This window comes from Petaurus breviceps, unplaced genomic scaffold (genome assembly GCF_028583685.1).
Source record: "Petaurus breviceps papuanus isolate PSGF00001 unplaced genomic scaffold, PetGlider_PUasm1.0 174, whole genome shotgun sequence".
Taxonomy (NCBI): Eukaryota; Metazoa; Chordata; class Mammalia; order Diprotodontia; family Petauridae; genus Petaurus; species Petaurus breviceps.
Window position 1 is genome coordinate 25322250 of NW_027185761.1, and position 12436 is coordinate 25334685.

The 12436-nt window shown below is 42.0% G+C and overlaps 2 protein-coding genes across 5 annotated transcripts in view; one reads left to right on the plus strand and one right to left on the minus strand.

The window, feature by feature from the left end:
* The window catches only part of RPUSD3 (RNA pseudouridine synthase D3), a 320316-nt gene that overhangs the window by 122611 nt on the left and 185269 nt on the right, over window positions 1-12436 (plus strand). The gene's annotated exons all lie outside the window — the stretch shown is intronic.
* FANCD2 (FA complementation group D2) overlaps window positions 1-12436 on the minus strand; it is a 64165-nt gene that overhangs the window by 16624 nt on the left and 35105 nt on the right. For all 3 annotated transcript variants that reach the window (XM_069083960.1, XM_069083959.1, XM_069083958.1), the window contains exons 26-30: window positions 11245-11353; window positions 7300-7410; window positions 6637-6755; window positions 5273-5419; window positions 3307-3423 (exon numbers count right to left, since the gene is read on the minus strand). In XM_069083960.1, the coding sequence (XP_068940061.1) occupies window positions 3307-3423; window positions 5273-5419; window positions 6637-6755; window positions 7300-7410; window positions 11245-11353 (603 nt within the window). The remainder of the gene's footprint in view (window positions 1-3306; window positions 3424-5272; window positions 5420-6636; window positions 6756-7299; window positions 7411-11244; window positions 11354-12436) is intronic.

Genomic DNA, 12436 nt, shown 5'->3' on the forward strand with positions numbered 1-12436 from the left:
GAGTGAAATTTACTTCCTTCTCAACCCCTTCCAATACAGCTTCTGACCTTATTCTACTGAACCTACTCTCTAAACTTACCAGGGACCTTTCAGTTGCCAAATCCAATGGGCCTCCTCTCAATCCTCCTTCTCCTAGGCCTCTCTGTAGCCTTCTACATCGCTGATTACTCTCTCCTCTGGTTCTCCTGCCTATCTGACCCTATTCCATCATTTTCGGTAGATCCTAACCACAGGTGTCCCTCAGGGCTCTGTCCTGGGCCCTCTTCTTTTCTCCCTCCATACTGCTTCCCTTGGTGATCTCATCAGCTTCCTCAGATTTAATGACCATCTCTAGGCTGATGATTCTCAAATCTACCTTTCTTGCTCCAATCTCTCTGCTGACCTCCAGTCTCTTAAATCCAACTGGATGTCCAGCAGACTTCTTAAACTCCACATGTCCAAAATGGAACTCATTGTCTCTTCCCCTAAATCCTCCCCTCCCCCTACCTTCTCTATCACTCTAACCCCTCAGGCTCAAATCCTAGGAGATATCCTTCCTGTCTGAGCCCCAATATCTGAGACCTGCTCATTTTGCCTCTGCAGTGTCTCTCTGTCACTGCCCCCCCTCTGGTACACATAATCACCATCTCACCCCAGACTACCACAATGGCTGCCTGCCTCAAGTCTTTCCTCACTTCAATACATCCTCCATTCAGCCACTGAAGTGATTTTCCGAAAGCACTGGTCTGACTATGTCACTCCCCTACTCAATAAACTCCAGTGCTCCCTATCACCTCTCAGATCAAAACTCAAAGTTATTTCCAACATCCAAAACTCTTCTTTACCTAGCTCCCTCCTACATTTCCTGTCTTCTTACATCTTACTCCCTTACATATAGTCTACCCTCCACTGACACTGGCCTCCTGGCTTATTCCACAAACAAGACACTCCATCTCTCAGCTCTGGGCATTGTCTCTGGCTGACATTCCCCCTCCACACCCTCCCCCCCACGCCTGGAACCCTCTCTCCCCTCAACAACACCTACAGACTTCCCTGGCTTCCTTTAAGTTCCAGTTAAAATCCCATGTTTTACAGGAAGCCTTTCCCAACTCCTCTTAATTCTAGTGACTCCCTTACGTTAATTATTTCCTATTTATTCTGTATATAGCTTGTTTTGTATATGTTTGTTAGCATTCGGTCACCCCCATTAATTTGTAAGCTCTTTGAGGGCAGGGACTATGTTTTGCCTCTTTTTACACCCCAAACACTTAGCACAGTGCTTGGTACATAGTAGAAACTTAATGAAGGTTTATTGATTAACAACAAAGATATCAGAGGAGTGTCAGGCTAAGTAATGACTGGAAATCTAAGAGAATATCACATTGGGTTATCTTTCCAGCATAAGATCACAAATTTCACCAGTGGGTGAACTTTGGCAGGAACTGCGGTACAGAACAGAGCTATAATACTGTCACTGACCATGAAATAGAGACTAGGACCACAGACTCTATCCCCAACCATAGATGGCCTGTCACTTCAGACTCAGCCTCTGGCTAAAGAACTGAGCTGATACTCTGATCCAAGAGATCTAACTCCAACATCAGGTCACTAGATATGAGAGGCTAGCCCTAACACAAGGTCTCAATCTAGGAAGTAAGACGGGAAGAATGAATAAACAACAAAAAAAGGTAAAGAGATATTATGATGATACCCAAAACATAAACCCACAAGAGAATAACTGCACAACACCTATAAGCAAAAACTCAAAGAAAAACACAGTTTGGGTACAAGGTCATCTAGAATTCCTGGAAGAGATAAAGCAAAAGTCTTTAATAAAGGAATTTAAAATGATTTTATATGTGAGAGCACTAGATAATAGACCTGGAAAGAAATGAGGAGAGATTTGCAAAGAGAATTAACATCTTAGTACAAAAGATGCAAAAAACCTTACCCATGTATCAGAATTAGAAATTAGAATGGCAAAGGGAAGTTCCTGACTCTATGAGACAACAAGAAATAGTAAAAGAAAGCCAAAATGCTGAAAAGATAGAAGGAAATGGAAGGTTTTTCATATTGCATTACCTGAAAGTCATGATTTTTAAAAGGGCTTAGATATTTCAAGAAATCATGAAAGATAACTGTCTAGATTTACTGGAACAAGACAGCAAAGTGAATATACAAAGAATCTACCCATCACCTCCTGAAAAAGACTCCAAAAGGGAAATTCTCAGAAGTGTCCAAAATTCAGAACTTTCAGGTCATAGAAAAAATATTGTAAGCAGGAAGAGTGAGGAACAATAAAACCAGAGCCTCCAGCAGCTAATGTGCATGCTTCATCCCTTCAAAGACATGACTGCATTGTATGGACATTTTCTTCCACTGATGCAAATCAAAACCACTTTATGACTTGGAATGAGGCCTTCCATGAGGTGCTCTCAACCAAAGGAAAGTCCCTGGAAGCTATCATTTTGCTAAGGAGCATCTTCAACATTAAATATGGAGGGTGGATCCTCAGACAAAAGATGCAGAGTTGCCCACTGGACCCTGAATCCAAGCCAGAGACAGAACTCAGTAGGTATTTGGGAACCTTAGAACATTTCTAAACTACTATGAGGCCCTAAGAATTTAATGTAGTAGTGGATGTGAAAATATTTTGAATAACTTGTAAAAAGCTCCACATAAATGCTATGTTAAACTATTTTTTATCTGAGATGGGAGAAGTGTGATACACTCAAAACTTCTTAATCAAGCCCCCATAACAGCAAACATGATGCCAGTCACCGAAAAAGATAAAATGACAGAATCCCTGTTGCTGCTTAGCAGCTTGTATCTGCATGGCCTGGCTGGACAAATGGAACTCCAAGATTCAGACCTGTGGTCATATGACACCAAAAGCCGCCTAGCCCTGAATCAGTGCTGTACTGCTTCTTCACACTTGGGGAGATCTGAACATTTCACCTGCTCGCGTCACTCAGCTCCTGTTTGGTTGTTTACTGTGCAGGGAAAGTCACACACCCTTGCTTGTATGCTTTGTGTGTGAGCACCCAGCTACAGTACTGGCACTGAACATAGGTCAGTTTAAGAGTTATTAAATACAAAATTGGGCAAGAACGTGATTCAGTCAAGATGGAAAATACTGAGAAAGCTAGGCGGGTGTCTGGGACCACATTCCTTATTTTACGTGCCATTCAAAATCAATTCTACTTGTCACATTATGAAGTTGAATAAAAATTTCCCCAGCAGTAGCTTGTTGCACAATGATGCAAATAAAAAAAGAGAAACTATCAGCAATTATTTGCTAGTAAGACCCCTTGTTGTTGTACTAACCTTGAGGAAAGAGATCCGCTTGGTAGCAGTGGGCACAAGCATATTTTCCAGTTTCTGGGAAAGATCATTCAGTAGGAAGAGTAACTCAGGGGGTCCTAACTGTACAACTTCAGTAGCCTGTGATTTGGAGAAAAGATGCCAGATATCCTTAATCCCATGAATTACTGTTTTCTGCACATCAAACATGCATGACAAATTTCAAAAGCTGTTTGCCTCTGCTACCTAACACTGTGTTCAGAGCAACTCCCTCTCACCATGATCTATTCCATGTGTCCTCAAAGAATGCAGACTAACTTATTGTCAAAAGCAAATAAATAGTTGAGCCTGGCTGCTAACACAACATCATGTAATACACTATTAATCTATATATATATTTATGTATAAGACTTGGAAGCTTTATAAAATCATAAAGATCAATTTCACATATAAAGGCTACTCCAGCCTTGGTGCAGTTTTAAGCTTTAATAATTTCAGAAGCATAAAGACTACAAACTTATGAAAAAAACATTTAAAAAGTTATTTAAGTTTCTTTTTCACTTATTTTGTTTTGTAAATTTTCAATAATAAATTAAAAATTTTAATTTTAACAAGAGGAGTCACTTTGTCATTATAATGTTTTCTGTATGACACTTTCTCAGATCGGTGGGTCACGAAAGAGGATTCTCTTCCTTGGTCACCTCTATCTGCCTCCATTAGACTTTTCTTGCCTGGTCATACAATATGCATAGTGCATGCATCAAAACTGCATTCTTTGGATGAACTTAAGGTGAAGATTATAAATGCAATCTTTTCCAGGCAGTGAGCAGCAGCTGTTGAAAGTTTTTACAAAATTCAAGAAACAAGACATTTTTTGGGGGTATTTTTTGGCGGGGGGTGGGGGGAGGTGGGGAGTGGGGTGGTGCATAAATTTGTAGCATGTATACTTCTGAAGTTACTAAAGTTTTAAACTTTTTGGACATCCTGTATTTCATAATTAGTGTCCTCCAACCACAAGGAAGTCAGTTTTGTTCAGTCTGGCTTGTTTTCATTTAAGGGTTCTCATTATATCAAAAGGGTGGGGTTTCACCTTGGCAGCTGAAATTTACCATTTTATCAGGTTCATGAACACAGTAGAATGAATTCTGGATCTGCAGTAAGTGAATCTGGTTCAGATTCTGGCTCTGCTACTTGACTATCTATATGACCTTGAGCAGGTTTCTGAACCTGTGTGGGCTGCGGTTTCCTGAACTTTAAAATGAAGGGGCCAGATGAGATGTGACCTGAAGTTGACACATTTTACTTTTGCTCCCTCTCCACATGAAAGGGAATACTCACCTTTCCAGTTTTTCAAAAATCTAAAACCTAAATGTTTAACAGGAAAATCCTTCTATTTCACAGTACAGCAATGTTACTGTGCTTTGACCTCTGAAATGACTAAAGAGTGAAACTTTTGGGGCTGCTAGGTGACACAGTGAATAGAGCACCAGCCCTGGAGTCAGGAGGACCTGAGTTCAAATCCAGCCTTAGGCACTTAGCACAAACCTAGCCGTGTAACCTTGGGCAAGTCACTGAACCCCAACTGCCCTGCTCAGCACAGTACCTAGGACACAGTAAGTGTTTAGGGAATGCTTGATCCCTCCTCCCCATTTTTTATGGCAAAAAGACATAGCAAGAGGCTATCAAGACAAACTCCAAACTTTCCTACTACTTATTTCTGTGATTTCTTGAAAAATAAGAATAAGGACCAGGAACTTTTTTCTTTTGCTTTTTGGAGGGGGGAAGGTGGAGCAGCTGGAGTTAAGTGACTTGCCCAAGGTCACATGGCTAGTATTTTTTTTTTGTGTTTTTGTTACGTCTCTGAGGGCGGTTTTGAACTCAGATCCTCCTGACTCCAGGGCTGGTGCTCTATTCACTGTGACACCCGTACCAGGAACTTTTTATAGAAGGATGCAGACCAGTGCTAGAAGATCCTTGATCAATCTCTTACCTCTGTGTGCATTTCAGTATCTAACAGGGACTTGGTCAAAAGTCCACCATGTAGAATAGAGAACACCTCAAGGTCTAATTCTCGGAAGAAAGTGGTATAATTCTGGAGGGACACAGAAGCCTTTTCCTCTTCCTTCTCTGTGAACTCCTGGGCAAAAACAGCAGTAGCACATACAATACAGTAAATCCTGGGGCCAAATCTCCTTTTTTTGAAAACTGCAACGTGTACTAATGTATCTAATTTTATGCAAAAGATATATTTCCAAAAATTTAAATTTATTAAGTAAGCTATTTAAAAAGTTACACTCTAACTAATTTTTGTTCTTTTTAAAATGGATATACTTTATATTTATATATTGGTCACTTCCAACAACCAACCACTCCATATTATCTTCCCACAAAAAAGCCTAAAAGAGTGATTACCACAAGAGAACAACAGTACATCCAACTTTCCCATCTTTTTGTTGTACTGTGTACTTTAACTGTTGGGAACTGACACTATAAGACTGTTTTATCGATTAATAAGGGTAGGAGGAGGCAAGGGAGCCATGATGTCAGTTTTTGTCCCTCAGTCACAGAAGGGCGCCCAGAAGCCCCAAGAGCTTCAATGACTTGCCCAGGGTCACACCTCCGGGATGGGGAAGAGCTAGGACTTGAATCCAAGTCCTCCTGGTGCTGGCACTAGCCCTCTAACCGTTATGCCATGTTGCCTCAAAGCCAATAATCCCTTATAATTTTTCTCTTGTGTATTTTAAAGTCTCAGATTGTTGAGGCAGCTCATCTATAAGCTGCTAAAATAACAGAAATAATAAAAACAGTAGTCCATATTCAGAGAGTACCATAACATTTACAAAGCACTTTCCTTGAAACAAGCCTATGAGGTAAATAACAGGTATTATTGACATTCCATAGATGAGAAAATGGATGCACAGACAAGACGTCAGGGTCATAAAGCAAGCTACTATCAGATGAGGGAATCAAACCAAGGGTCTTCTAACCTCTAGATCAGCTCCTTATCTAACATACCAGCTACCCGAATAGTGAAACAGCAGCTGACAGTGGTATACTGCTCATCTCTGCATAACAACATTTCTACTAAATAAGGAGTCTCACAATACAGAGTTCTTGAGCCTAACTTATAGAGGTGGGTCACTGATAGGCAGAGACAATCCCAGACTTCCTGGTCTTCAGGCAACTGCCCCCAGGTAAGGGGGGCTGGTTAATTAGAAGACAACAGCTAGAATCTTTCAGTTGTCCAGTACAGAGGGGGCACAGGAACCATTACATAAGTAGAATATGCTGGGCTATGAGTGTATGAGGAACAACCTTGCTCTCTCTCCCACCAATCTCTCCCTTCCCCAATACCTTTTCTAGTTGACTTTTATCAGACTGTGAATGTTCACATTCTGAACCATCTTCCTTCGAAAATTTCTCCAGGGAGGAAGATTTCCCACCATCAGCTTTTCGTTTTTTTCCTCCCTGTGCTTCAGAGGAAAAACAACAAAAAATAATTCTGCCCAGAGAATGGTGCTATGCACGGGAATCATTACAAGATAAAACACCTTAACATCCTGCCCCTCTGCACACATTATGGCGTGTTCTTTTTTCTGAAGCCCCATGCCAAAGTTTCTTTGCGATGTCAAGGTGCCCTCAACCGTCCAAAGATACACTAGCAAAATGAAGCTGGGACATGTCCTCTCCAGGTGTATCACACGAATGTTTGTCATCTAAACACGAGCCCAGCTCTGCTTGCAGTCTCATCACCAGAGGACTGGCTACTAGATGATGAGCTTCTTTGAGGCCATGGAGACTCATGAAGACATAAGGCATGAAGGGACTCCAATGTCATCAATACGAGGAGTAACCAAATAGAAGAATACTGCCCAAGAAGGGACTGGAGTCCACAGTCCCCCAACACCCTTTGTGGATCAGGACACCTGGCATATGAGTCAGAGGAGGTCAGCATGATAGTCAAGGCCACCGAGTCAGCTCAAAATAACCCACAAGGAGGAAAAAAGAAATGCTTACCTTTTTCTCCCTTCTTTTTGTTTTTCACCGTAACAATAGCGCTGGTGGGAGGGCCTCCATCTAATGTCTCCAAGTCAAAATTTGCAAGAAGAGGGACATAAGCAGGAGTAACTAAAATAGAGAGAAGAGAAGCTCACTAATGACCATCACAGAAAATACCAGCCACGGGGCCCCTACCACCACTGGTCTTCAAATGCAGGCAGAAAGACTTCTAAAAACTGCTGGTCACAGCTCAGTCTTTGTGAGATGGTGTAAAACAAAGCTACATTAATTGGCTTGCCATGAAATTCATCAAGCTATCCAAGACACCTTATAGACAGATTACATTAACTGAGCAAGTAAAAAAAAAAAATCTAGGTAGTAACAGAGCATCCTTATAGATGGGAAGCAAAAACATATAGGCCCCCCATTTTTGGCTTCCCTCAAAGTCACCTCTACTATATTTACTTGTAAGAGCTGACACTTATTTGTGATTTGAAGTTTTGCAAAGTAACAAGTCACTTAACCTCTGTCTGGCTCAGTTTCCTCAAGGGTAAAATAGGGATCTCACAGGGCAAAGGTGAAAGATGCTATGAAGATTAAATGAGATAATAACAGGTTAATAAGTGTTTAGCACAGTATCTAGCACACAGCGGGCCCTTATTAAACACTTGTACCCTCCCTGATTCTTCCCTGCACAAACACTGCCTTCATTCAGTTCTCTTATAATAGCTTCAGGACGTGGGTGCTATGGGTTCTTATCCCCATTCTACAGATGAGGACATGAAGGACCAGAGAGGTTAAGTGATTCCCTCCATGGTCACACAGCTAGTAAATGGTAGAGACGGGACCAGTTCTGACTCTTCAAGGTCAGCATCGTTCCATCATCCCACACTGATTCTTCCTGTTTCCCAGGAATACAGATAGGGATTATCTAGAAATCTGGCTTAAAGTAGCTTTACAGAAAATACAGAGACAATTAAGTGATTAGATGTCTTTCATATTAAAGGTACCATGCTAGGAGCTACGCTTACAAAGATGAAAAAAGTCAACGTTGTCCCCTCTTCCAAACACTTTATCATCTAAGCTGGGAGACATAACATCTCCACAGAAAAGTATGATATGAGGTAGAAAAAAATGTTCTTTGATTTTAGAGATGACTTTCACCAGGGGAAGAGGAGAGAAAGAGGACGATTCACAGAAGGGGGTGACACCTGAGATGGGTCTAAAAGGATCCGAGCAAGCAGGGTTAAGGAGGCAAGGCCTTTTCAGCAATAAGTCAGGCCCTCCAAAAACTCTTGGAGCTTGGGGAATATAGGACAAGACTGGGAATAGCTAGTAGTCTAGTTTGAAGAGAACAGAGAATGTATAAAGGGGTATAAAATAGACAGACTAGAGCCTGACTGAAGAGAGCCTTAAATGCCAGGCTGAAGAATCTGTACTTTAGTTATAGACTATAAGGAAATCATTGACGGATTTTTACCAGGCAAATAATATGGTCAGACCTAGGCATGAAGATTATATTTCTATCTGGCTGTATAAAGGACGAATAGGGAAAGGGGGTTTGGGAGGCAGGGGTGGGTGTGTGTGAAAAAATTGGAAGCAGGTTAGCACATCATCAGATGATTCCAATAGCCCAGGTGAGAAGGAACTAGGAGGATGGTGATGTTATCAACAAAAATAGGGAAGTTGGGAGGAAAAGCAGGTTGGGGGAAAGATGGTACAAGTTCCACCTTGTAGGGGGTAGTTAGGTGGTACAGTGGAGAGGGAGCTGGGTTTGAAGTCAGGAACACCCAAGTTCAAATCCAACTTCGGATACTGACTAGTTGTGTGACCCTGGGCAAGTTCCAGACAGACTTCTGTCTACCTCAGTTTCCTCAACTGTAAAATGAGAATAGGACCTCTCACAGGATTGCTGGGGGGAATCAAATAAGATAGTATTTGTAAAGCACTAGCCACAGTGCCTGGCACATACGAGGCACTTAAGAAATGCTTATTTCTTTCCTTTCTTCCTTTTATGAGCTCAAGGGCTCTATTTTTTCCATACTTTTTCTCTTCCCCAGTCCCTAGAATAGTGTTTTCTCCATGGTGAGTGCTTAATATTTGTTGAAAGAATGGGAAAAATGAGAAAAAAAGAATAAACATAAGACTTTTAAAGTTCAGAAAGGAACAGGGCAATTTTATCATTATAAATTTAATATACTTTCAAAAAAACCTGCAAGTACCAAGTTCATAGTTTCATAGGAGATCCTCTTTTTGGTTCTTTTTGTATTAGAATTTCTGTGTCTAGTGATGATTCACTCCAGGATCTGGTTAAGAAAGATGCTCTTCTATTTACCAAGGCTAATGTTTCTGCAGTTTCATGATGCCATTCCCTCCTGTCTTCCAGCAGACTGCCCCACAACTTCTCAATAATCTTCCATTTCACCCTACCTATGGTTCCTTTCCATGCTGTCTACAAACACATCTAGGTCTCCTCAATCCTTAAAAAATAACCTCCCTTGTCTTTACCACCCCCTCAAGTTATCATCCTCTCCTATTATTCCATTTATAACCAAACTCCTGGAGAAATCTGTCCACTCTCTGCCTTCACTCTTCCCTCTCATGCACTCGTCAACTCTTTGCAGCCTAGCTTCTACCACTAAACAGCTCTCTTCAAAATTACTCTCGATCTCTTGATGCCTGAATCTGACGCTCTTTCCTCATTCCTCAAGCACTGAACACTCTGCAGCATCGGACACCTCTGACCCCCTAGTCTTCTTGGAGTCTTGCCTAAATCTCTCTGTCTGACCACTCTGCCTTGGACTCCTTTATGGAGCTTCATCCAGACTCTGCTCTCTAAATACAGCTGTACCTTGGGCTCTGTCCTGGGACCTCTTTTTGTTTGCTTTTCTTCTCTTTGTGACCACATCGACATCTATGGACTTAATTACCATTTCTGTTCAAATCTGCATATTCAGTTCTCTGTTCTCCTGGGTTCTAATTCTGCACTGTACTACCTGGAACTGGCCATGCTGCAGGCACCTCCCAATGAACATACCCAAACACAGCACTCAGGTTCTTTTCCCACAAAATCACCCTTCTCTGAACTTTCTGAAATTTTGGTTGAGGGTATCATCATGCTTCCAGTCACCTGTGTCTCCAACATCTGGGTCCTCTGTGGTACCTCACTCTCCATCACCCCGTATAGCCAATCACCTGCCATTTCTCTCTCCATAATGGATCTTGCATTTGTCCCCCTTTTCCTCTCATACTCTTGTTTGGGCTTTCCAAAAACTTTTAGCCTGCCCTACTGCAATACCTTCTAACTTTGCCTTTCTGTCCCCTGAGCTGTCTAAATGACTTTCCTAAAACACAGAGCTGACAATGTCATTTCCCTAAGCAATAAATTCCGGTGGCTCCCTGTTACTTACCTCTGGGGTCAAACAGAAACTCCTGTTTGGCATTTAAAGCTTTTAACGATCTAGACTTTTCCAGCCCTTTTTTAATTTATTCCCTTTACTACATACTATGGTCTAGTCCAACTGGCTTTCCTGCTTTTCCTCATACACGTAATACTTCCCCTCCAATCTCCATACCTCGCACAGGCTGCCCCTTTGCCCTTCCTGACCATCACCTCAAAGAATCCCTACTCAAGAATCACTTACTTAATTTCTGCCTGCTACTCCTTCCCTCCCAACATAAGTATTTGTTTTACGTATAGTAATGTCTCCTACATTACTTGGTGCAGTGGCTTGCTTATGCATGTACATGTTGTCTGCTCCAATAGAACGGAAGCTCTTAGAGGGCAGGGACTGGTTCATTTTGTCTTTGTATTCCCAGCTGCCAGCACAGTGCCCTCCTCAGAGTGCTTAAAAAATCTAAAATACTTGTTGACTAAAAGAGTGGCTAAAGGAATTGTGATCCTAGCATATAAGGGAATGTTATGTGCCAGAACAAAGGGCACAAAGGATCTATTTTTTTTACCTGCCAAATACTTCTCCAGGAGAGTCTGTAACTCGGTGATATGCCGTAGGCGGATCAGCACTTTCCCCTTCATCTCAGCTGATTTCTGTCGGCAGAAGGCGTTCACAACCTGAAAAAGCCCATAAGACACCTTTACCAAGAGCTGCATGATAATAATGACTAATGATTATGTGGGTTATTAGCATTTGCCAAGCAATTTCCATAATTTGCCTCCTTCGAGCCTCACAACTCTATGAAGTGTGTGCTCTGGTCACGATCACACTCACTTTGTAGATGAAAAAGCTGAAGGTCAGAAACAAAGACTGATATGCCCAGGACTGGAGCAGAGACTAAAAACCTCTCAGCTTCAGGCTCAGTACTCCTGCCACCACCAAACAGCCTTTTAATGAATAAACACTAACTGGCCCTTCAACAGTTTCTTAGCTGCCATATCCCTTCGTAGGCAATTACTGAGCTTCTCAAGGCCGAGAAAGCCATGTGCACAGTATTTCTGTGAGATCTGGGGCCAGGGAACTCTCAGTTCGAATTCTGCCTGAGGCCTGGGTCTAATTTTCTTCGTCTGACTAGAAGACCTCTCAGGTCCCTTCCAAATCTAAACTTCTGATCCTAGGACTTTTCTCTAATATGGACCTCTGCAGCACTTAATACATTTCTCATGTCACCTTGTTTTATCCCTGCACTATCATCAACAAAAAAATTCCTGAGGACAAGGCTACTCATCTCTCTCCTAAAACGTTGAAGTGAATTTGTTAAAGATGCTATTCAGCAGCACAGTCAACCTGTAGCCTCTAGATCACCCCAAAAGCAGACTGCTGGGATCACAGAGGACAAAGGTGAGGTCACTAACTAGCTAGGGGGTTTTAGGAAAGTCATTTAATTTCTCTGGGTTTCAAGTCCCTTCATCTGTAAAATGTGGCTAAGAAACTTTCTACTGAACCTCATAGGATTATGATCCCGTGTTTCCCCGATAATAAGACACTGTCTTATTAAATTTTTTGGAAAGAAAAACACCAGAGGGCTTATTTTCAGGGGAGGGCTTATGTTGTCATGCCTCAGCTCTCCTCCGCGGCACTGCTCTCAATGGCGCCAGCAAGCAAATCACTGGGGAAGAACAGGATGACGCGCTCACTGCTGCAGCTCTGATTGGATGCAGCTCAGAGCGTGGCGTGCGTTTCACCGGGGGGGGGGGGGG